Raw genomic sequence first — 16,829 nt, forward strand, 5'->3', positions numbered from 1 at the left:
AAACAAACTTAAACGACAAAATTAACTCCTAATAATAACACGCGCCCGATCAGGCGAGGCACCGCCCGATCGGGCGCGCCTTTTTCCTCTCAAGGTTGAATCTCGCGCCCGTTCGGGCGCGTCTTCGGGCGCCGACCTTTGCTTCCCTCGCCCGGGCGGGCGCCAGCCTTTTTGGTTGGGCGGCTCTCTTGGGCCACTAATTGGACTACGATTGGGCTCCAATTCTTCGAGCCAATCTAGGTTTCCTCTTCGGGTCTTGAATACTCGATCCAAATGCCCCGGTATCACATATACCGGGCCCTTAATCACCGGTTCGATGACTCTAACCGGCACTGAGCTATAGAATCTGGTCGTACTTCTCCAATGCTCGTGATTGCTCCATAATATCTCGGGAAAATGCTCCAAAAGTGCAAATCCCTGCAAAAGTCAACCAAATCTACGAAAACACTAGAAAACACCAATTAGTAACAAAAGTGGCTCTAAAGAGCCAAAAACACTACTAATTATGACCAAGGGACGGGGGTAAAATAGTATATAAAATAGATACATCACTGAATTAAAGTGAGCTGAATTAAACTGAATTGAATTTCAGCGTATGAGAACAGACCTTAATGCTAATGGTTCATTCTTTATGGGACTAAAATTAGACTAAAAGAGCGGTTCTTTCGGGGACGGAGGGAGCAATTAACTACTAGAAATCTATAAAAGTTCTTGACAAGATCATAAGGTTCAAATCCCCCTATTCTTATTCGTAATTTTTACTCGTATTGCCTTAGCGGTCTAGCAGAAAAAACAGTTAACAATGGAATAAAATCTATAGGAGTCAATTGTAGGTCAGGTCAATTCAATAACTTCAGAAAAAGTGAGAAGATCAACTCAAATTTATTTACTTTGAAGTATTAATTAAAGACCTTGTCAAAAATCTTGCTTAGGAAGACGAAAGAATGACTAGATGCACCGATCGATGATCAAAAAGCATGCAAAGCAACATATTGAACTAATTGAAGAAATAAGAAGGCAAATGTTACGAGAAGCTGTTAAGAATCTCTCTGCTGCTCTATACTCAAAAGATGTTCATTTCTTGATGGAGCTTATTCAGGTTTATTTCTTGTTACTTTTATTTTTTGTTACATTTTATTACTTGTGTTATATACTTAGATGCTACTATCTCCATTGGACAATGATGTAATTATTTAGAATTTTTTTGTGAGACAAATTTGGTCAAAGTCGGAACATCATCGTGGAACGAAGGGAGTAGAGTTTATAACGAGTCCTGGTTTCTGACCCTCCGGCGTTATAATTTTTCTTGTTTTATAGTTATGTCTCAAAAGTAAAAATCAAAATAGGAAGAACTATTGTAGACTAAGGAAGTTATTTTTTGTAATTTTTCATAATCGGGTCGAATTTTAGTTCTTAAACAAGATTGTAAGTGGTTTACAATGGTAGTTAACTTGAAATGAGCCGTTTCTTGTGAATTTACATTCTTTTTGGTAGCCGTTCTATTTTGAACATTTGAATAAGTGTATCTGTGTATGACTATAAGCCTATGATCTTATGTTAGATTTATTAGAGTAATTTAGTGAGTAGTGTATAATCTTCACCTTTTATTATTCATGCTTTTAAATGTTGAATTAAAAGTGAATGAGGAAGTATAATTTAAGGAGTACTCCTTTTATAATGTTTTGTCTCACCTATTAAAAGTACACTAGTAGTGTTAGGCTAAGACTTTATTCTCATAGCTCGAAATAAGTTAATCTGCTCTTAATATATAAAGATCTAGTCTGTTGGTATAGTATGACAATTTATAAGAAAATATCATGTTAGATATTATCATATTCGTCTTAATGTGTTTTTATCAATGTCTAATTTTCTAATTTTCTTTTTTTAGTATGTAAATTGATGTTCTTTGATGATTTGTTTCGAATTTTTCTTGTTTGGCTTGATTAACAAGATTAAACGATTCAATTCTGATAGTCTTGCAAGGTAAAGAAAACATAACTTAATTAAGATAAGCTTAAGTGGTAAAATGTGAATTAAAGATTGAAAGTGGGTTAAGCGAGAAAAATAACTAGTAATAGAAAGATTAGTTATTGTGAAAGTACATGATTGATATGAATACTAGCACTTTTGTGTAAATAATGCAGCATTTTTTTCCTCATATATGGAGCTGGAGTTTGATGATATGTTGTATTATATTAGCTTGTTTTATGCTCTGGTTTTCTTAGTGTACTTTGTTTGCTTTTGTCGGTACTTCTACCAAGGCTGGCAAACGCAAAATGGTTATATTGGAGAAAAAGGTTAGTCTATTCAAACTTGCGGATTGTAATGTGCCCCCAATATATTGTAATGCCCCCATTATATTTTGGATCATTCTTAATCATTCTGGCTGTAAATGTAAAATGTAGCTGTGATTGCATAATTTTTCATATGTTTATTTGATTTTTTTTATTTTATTGTAGCCTCAAAATATTTTCATCTTAAAACTAAAGCAAGCTATACCATCAATATTATGTCTGCATCGAGTGCCTCCAAATAAATGAGGCCCTAATAGCCCTTTTGGTGTACATGACTGTAATTGCTAAGGGCTCATATGTAACTTTGTAAATTATGTCGCATAGAAAAGTCCATGGTAATGCTTTTCCTCCTCATAGTATGCGAGTTTCTTTTAATTTACCAAGAGAAGTACATACTCTGGAATACAATTGCATCAACATGAACATTACTTGCAAATTTCTCTTTTACCAAGTCATTATTATTTCCATTGTTTCTTATAGCTTACCAAACACTATTTCTGCTCGTATTGAAACAATTACAAGCGCAATTAGCCTACTGTATTTTTTTTTCCTTTTTTGTGTGGATTTCTATTGAGCAATCACAGAGTATTGGTACAGAAATAGTGTATACTGTCTAAGGCCTTTTTTCTAATTTTGTAAGGCTTACCGTAACTATGTAATCCACAAATATTTGTACTTGTTGACACCTTTCTGCCACATTAATATCAGAAGCTGAACAAAACTGATCATGTTTAAATGTTCTTTACATCATTATCAAGGCCCTTATCACTAATGAAATCAATTTTGTGGTTTTTTGTCTCAGGAATTGGGTTCAAAAGCGTGTTTCTACTGACAGCTCATCCCTATATCTTTAGTAATGGCTATCAAATTCGTTTCAGTGAAGCACCATGTCCTCAATGTGATGTAGCCTACATAGTACCTGAGTGGGTTGAATATCCCTCAGTGGCTGATATCCAGCAAGTGTATGGCAGTAATAGAGCCCTTCCGACTACTACACTGATACTGCCTTTGAAGGGTGATAAAGTGAAAGCTGTGAAGGAGCAGCTTTCAAGTCTCCATCCTGAGTTACTCTTGTTTCTCTCAAAAATCAAGCGTCTTTCAGTGAAAGAGCACAGTGAAGATCCAAAACTTAACACCATACGAGCTGTTTCCATTTCTACTGAAAGGGATTTTAAGTCAAAGAAGGATATTGATGCTGAGTCATATACAGTTCATTTGATGGCAGAAGAGGAAGGTAGTCCTAGCAGCGAAGGTGAATGTGGCTACTATATGTGGAGGCAGGAGTTTCGTGTCAAGGATGAAAACAAGGTTGAAAAGAGGAAGGAACTCGAGGAGTGGTCTATTACATTAGCCTTTCCATTTGGCAAGCGTCTAAATAGAGGAATGATATCTCCTGGAATCTATGCATATCTTCCGACTGAGACAGTTACAAATTTGCCTTTCATAATTCAGGCAGATTTCCTTCTTCCATCATCTCGTGAGACTATTTTGTGGGATGACATATGGAACCAAGGGATTCTAGACTGCATTCCTTCTGCTTTTGTCAATGCATTTGTTGCTCTTGTCAAGACGAGGGAAGATGCGCCTACCTCTTCTCTGGCATCCATGTTTGCTTTCTTGCCAGTTAAAGAAGCGTGTCACCCAAAGTTAGATGCAGTCAGGAATTCAATCAAAGAGAGACTGCTTCTGGAAAATATTATTCCATCTGAGTCGCATTCTGACCAGAAGATTTTCCATAAACCTCAAGAAGTTGCCCGGTTGAACCAATCTTTCTGGCAGATATTGTTGAAGGCAAAGCAGAAAGGGATGAAATTGCACTATCTATCATCTCTAGGAAAGCAATATTGCATTCTTCTTTTGATGAAGACAGGTACAACGATGCGCTTAGCTTCCTTGGTGTGAAGCCTGTTGACAAAGAGTGGTACCCAAAGTGCATCCAGAGTTGTAATCTTGTCGTGGGAGTTGGGGTGGACATTTATATAGAGTTGCTTAGATTTCTTGCGCGGAATTGGGCATCTAATTTATATTTTGCTAACACCGATATGAGAGGCATACCCTTACTGAAGTATGTAGGTGCTTCAGGGGATATATCTCTTCTTAGCATAAATGAAGCAGCTAGTCAGGCAAGTGGTCTATGTTTGTGTCGATCCCAGGATGCACGATATATTTCATGGATGATAGACTGGAGCGAAGAATTCAAATTTGAGTCAGGACTACGATTCTTACCTGAGAAATTGCAAATTGCCATCTTAAGTGTGGATGATGTACTGCGCTGGTTAAAGGACTATTTGAATGTCATTACTTTTCGCATGGATGAGTTTGCACTCAAGCTTCGCAACTCACTTGGAAACAATTGCAGAATGGTATATGCTTTTGCACATTTTCTACATCACTCATTTTCCAAAGGATTTTTGGGTGAGCTAGAGTTGCGACATTTAAGTGCTGCAATGCCACTTGTGAACAGTTCTGGAGGTGTATCTGTGCATTCTGCGTGATATGCTGGTTATTTTGCTCCAGAGAAGGAGCTGATGAAGTTCCTCATAAAGTATTTTGGTGCTTCTGATATTCCTGATGTAAGTCCTCCAGATGCTGCCTTTCCTACTGTATATGGGCCATTGACAAAAGAAAATGTTTTCTTGCTTTTGAATGCCTGATAACAGTGATAAGTTTCTGAATTGCATTTAGAGTGGAAGCTGGTTGGTAACAATGAGCGGTCATCCTGTTTACAAACCTCCTAATCAATCATTTTTTTCGAGTTTATCATGGGGGAGTCTGTTGCAGAATGGCTCCGAAATGGTTGATATTCCCTTGGTTGATCAGCACTTCTATAACTACAAGTTGAATGAGTATCAGGAGGAGCTAAAAGCAATAGGGGTGATGTTCGATTATGGTCAAGCATGTAAATTCATCGGGAATCATCTCATGGCTCTGGCTACTGGTTCTAATCTGACTAGAACCAAGGTTATTGCGCTGCTTAAATTTATACAATATCTGAGAGAAAATGTTGTTAGTGGATGTGATTGTCAACGCCATAAAAAATGTGAGATGGGTAAAGACCTCGTGTGGTGAAAGATCCCCGGTTAAATTTTCAAATGATTTTGGGTTTACCACATGCTTTTTAAATTCTAAGTTATGGATGACTAATTTTGTGGTTTTATTTGTATATCATTTGACTGATTTATTGATATCAATCTTGAGTGCAGGGATATTTTGGTAGGTTCACAGGAAATAGTTATGGCGTCAATCATTCTTCATTTTCTTTTGTTGCATTTGATTAATATTAGCTCAGTCTTTTTAGTGATTGAGCTTTCTCTGCCTTTTATTAAGAAGTTTTTTACCAAAATTCTGGATAGCAAGCAACTCAGGTATTGGCAGCCTTGGTGCTACTGCTTTGTGTGAGAGCATAGTAACTCACTTTACTGTGGTAGGGGCTGGAATGGAATACAGGCTTGGTCTGAAGGGTGTAGTTTGAGGGTTCTATGTGGAAATGGGGAGGCAGCAACAGTGTGCTTTTTGTCGCTTTTATGTCTGATCCTTCACACCTGTTCATGAGCCCGAGTAACCGACGAGGCAGTGCTTGCAGGTAGCATGCATGTTTCTGCTAGGTCTGTTCCCCATAGGTCTATCGCAGATTAAGTGTATAAGCTGTTAAAGGCAGCTAGAATAATAGAATTAAGTATTTTGAATTTAAAGTATCAGCTTTTGCATATGCCTTCATCATCATTTAGATATCTTAAATATTTGTCCGCAAGTTAACACATTTGTTCTTTTTTGTTTGCTTATCTATGTAACTGATATATCTGCAGGTTAATTATTTGGTGGTTACAAATATCTCTTAATATGGGTGACATTCAGAATGATCCTCTTTCAGAAGAGGAAACTACTTGTAGGTTTCTTTTGTATGAACTTCAGGTATATATATGAACTTCACGTAAAATACAAGCTAATTGTTTATCGTGTTATCATATGTGATTAGCTCTATTTTTTTTATTCTACTGTTTTATGCAGATAATTTTGGGATGAAGTGAGCAAGCCTGAAATATTAGGGCCAAGATGTTACTTGTAGGAGTGGAGCACGTGCTTAAAGGCGCCAAGAAGACAAGGATACAACCAGATGAAGCATGTGTGAGATGGTGATAGTGTTATAGGTTGAGGTTATGGGATTTAATTTCATTTGTAGTACGAGTAGTATTTAATTTATATTTTTAAACGGTAGAAATGGGTAGAATTAGATACGTAAATGATGAAGTAATGCAAGAGCATATAAGTGAATATATGAGCATAATGTGTACTTGTTTTCAACTTCAATATGTGTATTGTGATTTTAGTAGAGAAATTATATCTTTGTTCTTGAGGCTAGGTATCAAGTTGGTGCTTTTTTTTTTTTAATTTATTTATTTTGAGAAAAAGAGGTTAATATCAAGTTGATTAATAATACATTTAATACAAAAGAAAAAAATAAAAAATAAATAAACACAAATTTATAAGGTATAATGAGATAGTTTGCGTAGAAATTCAAGTTGATTGTAGTAGTTAGTAGAAATTATATCTTTGTATACCTATTTGATTTAAAATCAACTAAGTTTTAAGATTTACAAGGCATTGAGATACTTTATGTAGAAATTCAAATTGATTAGTTAAAAGATGCATTGTATTAAGGGACGGAGGGAGTAATATATTTTTTTAAGAATCTTTAAATTATAGAAAATTCTAGATAACTTCACTTATAACAATTGTTTTTCATACATATTTCCCCATAAACACTTATAAATTCATGTATCCTTGCTATTACAAAACCCGAACACAACCACGAATATCACAACAACCGAACACAACCACGAATTTACTTATCTTGCCGTCGGGGGAGCACGCGCGTTTGCGCGTGCTCCAACGACTAGTATGATAAAAAAAAGAATCGGAGTTTCAAAAAGAATAAAACACTACGTTGTCGCCAACAACATGACATGTCGCCAGGCGTATCTTCCGGCGCTGCAAGACAGTTTTTTGCGGATTTTGTTTTAATCATATCTTTTGATCCAGAAATTCAAATAAGTCATATAATATGTCGTTGGAAAGCTCTTGAAGTCTACTTTCCAATCCAATTAGAATCAAATTAAAATCTTTTGTAGATAAACATATATGGCCGACATAGTGGAAGGGTGTCAGTTTTGGATAAAGTTTCATATTCCATTCATATATTTTTCGTGATAGCTCGGAATTAATATTATAATATCATTGGAAATATAATTTCAAGATCTATCAAACCATATAAAATTTGGATAAATATTATGAGGCGCAAAAATAATATTTGAATATATTCCATTTCGTACAAAACAAGGATTCTTAAAAGGAATAATATTATTCAATTTCAAACTCTTTGAAACATAATTGTCAATCCTAACTCCATTAGGATTTAAGAGAACCTTCTAGAATATTATAGAAGACTATAATCAATCCTAATAGCTTTAGGAATGATAATTAATAATAGGCCCTCCTCTAGATCATTGGACAGCATATAAAAATCAAACCGGGCCCAGTTTAGTATTTTGGCCATAACTTTCTCATTATTCATCGGAATTGGGCTTATAATATATCGTTGGAAAGTTCTTTTCAAACCCTATCCAAATACACTATTATTGGACCCTTATCATGGACCAAACTAAACTGGAATTCACTTTTTCATAAATAAGATAAGAAAAGAAATATTTTCAAAAACAGAAAGAAGAGATATTTTAATAAAAACATCCTCAACACTAGACTTTTCACACTTTCGCTATGTTCGATAATCAAATGACATGAAAGGTATTCATCACTGGGTTTGGTTTTTGGGAGACACATTTGGGTGTCTACAACTGCCTAGATTCAATTAGACTAGGTTCCAAGAGAAGGTGAGAGACAAGTTTTACCCTAGCCTCTTATAGAAGCAGAAGGCTGAGGATTTCTCAAACCTCATAATGGAGGAAATGTCAGTGACTGAATATTATACCAAGTTTATTGAGTTGTCTCGTTATCTGAAGAGTCCGTCTGTACGGAGAAGGCAAAGACTAGGAAGTTTGAGAGTGGTTTGACTACTGATTTACAACTTAAGTTATGTGGACAAGTGTTTGAAACCTTGGATGAAGTATATGGTATAGATGCACACTTGTATGCCTTGGAGGTGATAAAAAATAAGGAACTGGCTAATGTATAAGTGAAAGAAAAGAGGAAAGAGGTGGGATAGAATTCTGGGAACTAACATGGTAACCAGAACAACTTCAAGAAGCAGAAATACCACCATAACAACAGTAACTTCCACAACAACAACAACAATTCCCAAGGTAACAATTGTCAAGGAGGACGTAACTTCAATGGAGGGTCTAGGAACAATAACCAAGGAAATAACATAAATGAGAGGCGTTATTTTTGCAAGAGGTGCAAAAATAATCATCTGGAAAGGGACTGTGATGGAAATCGGGTTGTTTGTCGTGCTTGTAACAAGTTAGGGCATAAAGAATATGAGTGTTTCTCCAAAGGTTCTAATGGGAATAAGCAAAACAATAATTCAGAAGGGACCCAAAGGAACTTTTAGGGGAACAACAGTAAATTCAGTGGGAATAAAGGGAGCGCAGCAGAATGGAGCAAAGAACAACAATAATAGCAGCAATGGGAACAATCAACAGAAAAGTGGAGCTGCAGGAAAACTAAATGTATTGAGTAGGCATGAGGCTGATTCCACGAAGGATGTCACCACTGGTACTTTTTCTATTCTCTCTATTCCTGTTAAAGTTTTATTTGGTTCTGGTGTAACTTTTTCTTTCATTTCGAAAAGAATTGTTTCAAAACTTAAAGACTGTTTGAAAACAGTAGAAGTATTAGAATTACCAATGTAGACACCCAAATGTGTCTCCCCAAAACCAAACCCAGTGATGAATACCTTTCACGTCATTTGATTATTGAACAAAGTGAAAGTGTGGAAAGTCTAATGATGAGGATGGTTTTTTTTATTAAAATATTTCTCTTTTTGTTTGAAAAAATATTTCTTTTCTTACTCTATTTTATGAAAAATATCCAGTCCAATTTGGTTTGGTCGATGATAAGGGTCCAATAATTGTGTAGTTTGATTGGGCTCGAAAAGAGCTTTCCAATGATATATTGTAAGCCCAATTCCGATGTATTATGAGAAAGTTATGTATTAAATTAAATTAGGCCCAATGATCTAGAGGATGACCTATTAATTATTATTCCTAAAGCGATTAGGATTGATTTTAGGAAAAATTGTGGAAAATAATACAACCTTTGGCCCGTTCTTTTTTAATAATATAACCTTTTGATTAATTCTTAATAATATAACCTTTTGGGGGTGTCAATTTTAAACAAGAAAAAAAACTTGTAACCTTTAAAACCGATTACCCATGACACGTGTCATCAGGTAATTGGTCTAAATATTTAATTAAATTTTTTATTTAAATAATTAATTTTAGATTTAAAAAAAAAGAGAGAAAAAAGGCAACCACCTCTTCCACCATTCCACCACGGCAGCCCCACCCTTCCCTGGAGAACAAAAACCACCCTAATCCGAGCAACCACTACGCCACCTCCTCTCCCCTCCCCCTTCTCACGTTGACTCTGCCTCGTCGCACCGCTCCTCCTTTCTCTCTCCTCCATTGCACTCTACTCTCACTCTTCCATTGAAGCACCTTCTGAGCTTCGTCTCCTCCATTGAAGCACCTTCTGAGCTTTCTACCCTCCATTGAACCAGCAACATCACTCCTCCGCCGCCGACCGACCCAATTACCCCCTTACCCCAACCGACCTAATTACCCCCTTTCCCCCTGTCGATTTCCCCTTTCCCAACCACCACCAAAACGCGAACGACACAATGATGGGATTTTTTTTCGATATAGGGGAAGTGGAGGGGGGCGGTTTTTGAGCAACGAAAGGGGAGAGAGGTGGTTATCGGGATCTGGGAAAGTGAATGGGTGATTTTTGTGGTGTTTCGGGGGGTTTTGTGGTGGCGGCTGCGTGGATTAGGGTGGTTGTTGTGGTGGTTGGGAAGGAAAGGGGGTTAAGGGGGTGGTCTGCGTCGGGGTTAAGGGGGAAGTGGTCTGCGTGCCGACGGTGAGGATGTGGCTGGGTGGTTTAGGGTTAAAGGGGAAGGTCGGGGTTAGGGGGGGGAGAGGAGGTGGCTGGGTGGTGGTGGTTGGGTGGTTTGGGTTTTTTTTTAATTCTTTAATAATAATAATTATTTAATTTATTAATTATATTGAAAAACCAATACAACAATGACACGTGTCACAGTTACCTTCAAAAACAGGTTACCAACAGGTAATGTCTTATTTAAAATTGACACCCCCCAAAGGTTATTATTAAGAATTAATAAAAAGGTTTTATTATTAAAAAAGAACGGGCCAAAGGTTGTATTATTTTCCGCAATTTTTCCTTGATTTTAATCTTCTAGGAATATCTAGAAGGTTCTCGTTAATTCTAATAAGATTAGGATTGACAATTATATTTTTAAAAGATGTTTTATTTTGAATAAAATATATTAAATCTGATTTTAAATATGATTGGACGCATGATTACCTGTAACTGGTTCTAAAGGTAATTACGCATGTAAAAGCGCGTTGACTTTTGGACCAGCGTGAGACGACAGAGTCGTCGCCAGGCGCTAACCTTCGTCGCCATTGAGCTACGTTCGGCCTGATTCCTAACGGATACGTAGGCAACCTCACATTGAGGTGCGGCCACATTCATATTCATATCTATGCATGATCAAGTCAAAGAATATCCAATGCTTATCTCTATATCCCTACCCATTTAGAGCTAGACTTGGGGGCTTGAACCCACATCACATTAGCTTACCCAGCCTAAAGAGTCATCATCTTTGACTCTTCACACATATATTTCCATCACCATAACCTTTGCAGCCTCACCTTAGTATCAATTTTAGACACTTCTTTCACACATACATATCCATATCATCTTTCCCTTAGGAACCCTTTATCATGAAATCTTGTTTCCCTATCGCGCATGTTTCATCATCTTTCAAGACAACATTCATCAGAAGAAACGTTGTATACTTGCTTAGCTTCTTGACCTGAGCAATGTTCATTGTTTCATGCATCGCATAATGTGCTGAGTAATATTTCTATATCAATAATTTGTAATAATACAAAGCATATCGTTCTTAGCTCCTTGACCTAAGCAACATTCATAATCACTTCATCTATATACGTGCTTAGCTTCCAGACCTAAGTGACGTTCAAGATCGCTTCTTTACACCATATATGATGCTTAGCTCCATGACTTAAGTTCATTCATCTATCGAGTCACATGATGTAATTGTCCTTAGCCTCCTGGCCTAAGAACATGCATCATGCATACATTATTTTCAAGACAAGCAATTTAATCCATACGATTCATTTCGTCTTGCTCAAGGAGGAAGTTCAAAACTTCTTCCCTTTTTCATTATTTTATTTTGGGGAAGTTCAAAAACTTTTTCAAAATTTTTATCGAGGGAAGTTCGAAAATAAAATTTCATTTTTCACGTCTTTCTTTTTCGGGATAAATTTGTTACCCTCCACTCATCTCATGACAAAATTGATGGAAAATCTCATGACAAAAATGATGGAAAATTTTGGCTTTTGCATTTTCGGTTGCTTGTGTCTGCACACACACACTCAAACTATACACACACAATCACAAGTCATACTCATGTCATGTCATGTCGTGTCAAGTCAAACTTGGTCAAGTCAGCTGGTCAAGTCAATCATAGTCTATATGAGTCCCTTGGCAAATTTTATTTTGCAGGTCTCAATTACAGCCCACGTCCGGGAACAAGCGGACCATCTACAGCCCACGTCAGGGGACAAGCGGACTTGTTACAGCCCATGTCCGGGGACAAGCGGGCCATTTACAACCAGCCCATGTCCGGGGACAAGCGGACCATTTACAGCCCACGTCCGGGGACAAGCGTACCATCTACAACCCACGTCCGGGGACAAGCGGACCATCTACAGCCCACGTCCGGGGACAAGCGGACCACTTACAGCCCACGTTCGGGGACAAGCGAACCATCTACAGCCCACGTTCGGGGACAAGCGAACCAAATACAGCCCACTGTAGGGAATATTTCAAGCGTTAATCCCAAGCTTGAACCCCACTGTGATCATACACTAAAGTACGGTGGCGTCCAAAGGGGAAGAAGATAGAGCAAAAGAGTCGCCAGCAAGTTTTAGGAACTTGTAAACCGTTCACGAGGTGAAGTTATACCCCTTAACGATCCAAGAGATCGTCAACTCCATAAGGTCTTGAACCAAATAGGGTTCGGGGATGAAGGTACAAATCCAACCTAAAAGAGATTGAACTTGCCCTAATAATAGGCCTTTACTTTATTCTGATCGTATTCATGTGCGCTTTCTGACTAATATGCAATCAATAGGATTAACCCTAAACCTGTTTATCTATGTTGGTTAAATATTAATGCACAAATAAATCTATTATTGGTGATCACTTGAATTATAATCAAATTAACCCTAAACAAGATTATTAATTATCTTATTAAGCGTGATTACAAGTACAACTTCCCTTTTAACATGCATAAAAGGTGTGATCAAGCAATAACAATAAATATAATCAAGCAACATATTAATAATAATAACAATAATTATAATCATAATAACAATCATTATAATATTCAAAACAATAATCATAATTATAATAATCATGTTAAAGCATAATAATAGCAAGATCCTAGGCATGGTACTAACAAGATTAATAACAAACCCTAGCATGTCACTAAGCAATATAAATCAAAGCTTTAACCCTAACATGATACTAACAATCATAAGTATCAGGAAGAAAAAAAAGGCATCATACTTTTAATCACACTTGATATTAAAGTTACCCTAGACATGATACTAGGAATTTATTGTTGTCACCCTAAACATCAAATTAAGGAAAACATCCTAACATGATACTAGGAATTAAAATAACAATCTAAGCATGATTTCTACATCATAATATCAATTAAACCATTAAAGTACTTACTTTGATGCCTCGTACCTCTTTCTAATAACAAAATACACGCGTTAGTAACTTCAAGGAAAATAATAAAAAAAACAATTAAATTAAATAATTGAAAGAGAGATTTGGGACCAAACCCTCAGAAATTAAACCTTTCACGTCTAGGGCGAAGGCAACTTCGAATATGGCTAGGTGTATCTAGATCTAATGAATGCGGAATTTTTTATATTTGAGAGAAGCTAGTTTAGAAAAAGGAGAGGGAAAGAGTAATCAAGAAAATCTTGATGAGATTTGGTGAAAATAGAGAGAATGAAAACAAGAGAGAATGAGAGAGAATTGTAGGTTATAGATGAAAACAATTATGGAAATTGATGATTGTTGATTGTAGATGAGAATTGGTGAATGAAAACGGAGTTTTTACGACGTTATTTATAAAGAAAATCAGCGAAAAAGATAAAATATCAAAACAGAGCTCTGGCGCAGACAAAACCTGATTAGCGCCAACGCTGGCTATTGGCGGCAGACGCCAACACTAGCGCAACACTAAACTTTCCACACTTTCACTTCATTCGATTATGATTCGATGCGAAAGGTACTCATCACTGGGTTTGGTTTTGGGGAGACACAAATGGGTGTCTACAGAAGCCCCCACTTTGACTGAGTTTGGAGAAACGCAAGTTTCGAAAAACAAAAGTCAAAGTATCGATAGGGACGGAGAATGATTCAGAACGTTCTGCAATCCTAAACCACTCTTGTAACGTCGATACCTGCAAACTAGCGTTAGTCAAATAGATAAAAGAGTTAAGAAACGCGTATCTTGCACTGTCGAGCACACGTCTCTGAAGTAACCGATTTGTTGTCGCATTGCTGTTGTTTTGATGACCTCTTGCCAAGAGAATGCCATCCCGCTTGAAAACCGCTACGCTTGTAACTGCTTCCAATATTGAAGACTGCTTCACTTGAAACGATCCTCTTCCGCTTTGATAATACTCCACGTCGAAGGGAATACTATCGAAGATTGCTTCGCTTGAAACAATCCTCATCCGCATTGATAATATTCCACGTCCAAGGGAATACTATCGAAGACAACTTCGCTTGAAATTACCTTCAGTCATTTATGACAACTCTCCACAATCTAGGGAACGCCATCTTGTTGTTTCGATGTTCACTCGTCTCTGAACAAAGAACTTCTTTTTTTTTATATGTTCTTTTGATATGTTCACGCGCCTCTGAACAAAGAGCTTCTTTTTTTTGGATATGTCCACGCGTCTCTTTTTTTTATATGAACTTCTGAATGATGTGTCCACGCGTCTCTGAACAAAGAGCTTGATAATAGGATTCCCATGCGTCTCTGAGAAAAAAGAGCTTGAAAGAAATTTCCACGCGTCTCTGAACAATCGAACTTTGATAATATGCCCACGCGTCTCTAGAGCAAAAGAGCTTGAATGATATGCCCACGCTTCTCTGAGCAAAAGATCTTGAAAGGATTGTCCACGCGTCTCTGAACAAAAGAGCTTTGAAAGGATTGTCCACACGTCTCTGAACAATAGAGCTTGAAAGGATTATCCACGCGTCTCTGAACAAAGAGCTTCGATGTTTGAATGTTTGTTGTGATAATATTCCGAAGAAATATTTCCGAAGACCAACGCTTGTCGATCTCTAAAACTCGCTTGAACTTTGCTTCCGCTAAAACCAGTACGTCAGTGTCTCCATGATGAGCCAATTCTTAGGCGCTTTAAGCTAAGTGAGACAATCTTTCATTAGGTCGATCACTTATTGTAATCAAACCGACTACTTAATCATGTCAAATTGCTTATAGGGGCTAACTGGCTTACCAAGGAACCCGAAATTGTTGTACGAGATCGAAATCACCTTTCTGAGAGGCTTCGAGCTCTGTCGCTGCTGAAATATCTCTGGCGCCAAGAATTGACTCTGTCGCCAGACGCTGAGATCTAGCGCCAAGCGTTGAAAGCTATTTCCATACGCTAGATGTTGTCGTCTGGCGCTGGAGTAGGGTCTTCCCTATTCTGCTGCACCTGTATTTATTTTCGACTATAGAACTTTGCTAATATCTTTAATTGTCTTAGGGTTGGCCTAAGGTCTTTAATGTCGCTTGAGTCATTGACTTGACACGACTCAAGGTATAAACTTGACTCTCTGTGATTGACTCGAGGTTGACTCGACTTGAAGTGAAATGACACGTGTGACTCATGACCCGTGTGTGCATAGTGTTGACTCAATGTGACTCAAAAATGCAAAAAAAAAGCAAAAAAAATTCGCCAATTTTGTGGAGGGTACCGACCTTCTCCCGAAAAAGAAAGACGCGAAAAAGAATTGAAGTTTTTGAAGGTGCATGTTGAATGAGCTTAGTCAAATGTTGTTTGATACTATCTCTCAAGGTGCAAGGATTAACCCATCCTAGGCTATCTCAATGGTTGACTCAATGCTGAAAGTAATTAGGTAACTTAGGCACGAAGGCTAAGCACTTCATACTTCGATATGCAATGATGATTATGAGTGATGTTGGGCATTTTAACATGACAAGGCATGCTTCAGTTTTATGTTAAGATTCCATGATAAAGGGTTCCTAATGGAAGGGATATTTGGTCATGTATCTGTGATGTGTGTGAAAGTGATTCTAAAGTTAGGCCGCAAGGGCTAAGTGTGTGGAAAGATATTATATGTTAAAAGAGTCAAATGGTGGTGACTCTTGGGCTAGGTAAGCTAATGATATAGGGATCAAGCCCCAAGTCTAGCTCTACATGGATAGGGATGAGCATTGGAGATCCCTTGATATGATCATGGTGTAAGTGTGTGAATATGAATATGAATGCATTTTTATTATGGCCGCACCTCGATGTGAGGTTGCCTACGTATCCGTTAGGAATCAGGTCGAACGTAGCTCTAGCCGAACCTCACACAAGTGTGTGTATATACCTCAAAAAGGTCTTTTTAAGGGTTTGTAACGTGGTTAGGCTAAAGGTTATAGAAGAAGGAGATAAAGGCTCAAGACCCTAGATAAGCCCCCAAGGTGTGCAACTTTGCTATTGAATCTTTATATTTTTATGCTTGAGTTTCTACTCTTTTTTAGCTCTTTTTTCTGCTTTAGCATTTATTTTATTTTCATAAGTGTGGGCAATCCCGATCATGCGGTCTATCACTCACTTGGCATTAATGTTTCTCAGGCACGGTACCGAGAACTCGATAAGAGACGCAATCTGAGACGTGTTCTTATCAAATATATTTTCATATCAAAGACATTGGAACACTTACCCTTTTTGTACACTTTTATTTATTATTTTTTATTTTGATCCTTTGAAATCACTCAAGCTTTTGAGATTGCATAAGTTACACATCATCTCATCCCAAGGTTAGGTGGATGTGGGTTGAAAAAAGAAAGGTTTATCGTTATACGAGGCTCAAAGTGGTTTACCAAAAAAGGATTGTAAATTAGAAAGGTGAAAGGTAATATGATGTGGCTACAAGGGGTGCCTTAAATCATCAGTATACCTTGTGCTTAATTTGACATGG

At 37.3% G+C, this 16,829-nt stretch overlaps 1 protein-coding gene and 1 long non-coding RNA gene across 2 annotated transcripts; both read left to right on the plus strand.

Annotated features, from left to right (window-relative positions):
• The first annotated feature begins 2,106 nt into the window (after positions 1-2,106).
• LOC110703869 lies at positions 2,107-4,196 on the plus strand. Its single transcript, XM_021881647.1, has 2 exons — positions 2,107-2,297; positions 3,097-4,196. Exons 1-2 carry the CDS (start codon positions 2,162-2,164, stop codon positions 4,194-4,196), a joined length of 1,236 nt encoding a protein of 411 aa, XP_021737339.1. The 5' UTR covers positions 2,107-2,161.
• A 1,707-nt stretch (positions 4,197-5,903) lies between these two features.
• LOC110703841 lies at positions 5,904-6,657 on the plus strand. The gene is made up of 2 exons (XR_002507784.1): positions 5,904-6,206; positions 6,303-6,657. It is a non-coding gene; the product is annotated as an uncharacterized LOC110703841 (long non-coding RNA).
• The last annotated feature ends 10,172 nt before the right edge of the window (positions 6,658-16,829 follow it).

This window comes from Chenopodium quinoa, unplaced genomic scaffold (assembly GCF_001683475.1).
Source record: "Chenopodium quinoa cultivar QQ74 unplaced genomic scaffold, ASM168347v1, whole genome shotgun sequence".
In the NCBI taxonomy this organism is placed as follows: Eukaryota; Viridiplantae; Streptophyta; class Magnoliopsida; order Caryophyllales; family Amaranthaceae; genus Chenopodium; species Chenopodium quinoa.

Excerpts from the sequence above, each read along its gene's own strand:
- LOC110703869 (XM_021881647.1), top strand. The coding sequence starts at position 2,162 with ATGGAGCTGGAGTTTGATGATATGTTGTATTATATTAGCTTGTTTTAT. Across the intron at positions 2,298-3,096 it reads TGGTTATATTGGAGAAAAAG|GAATTGGGTTCAAAAGCGTG; the intron begins GTTAGTCTATTC and ends TTTTTGTCTCAG.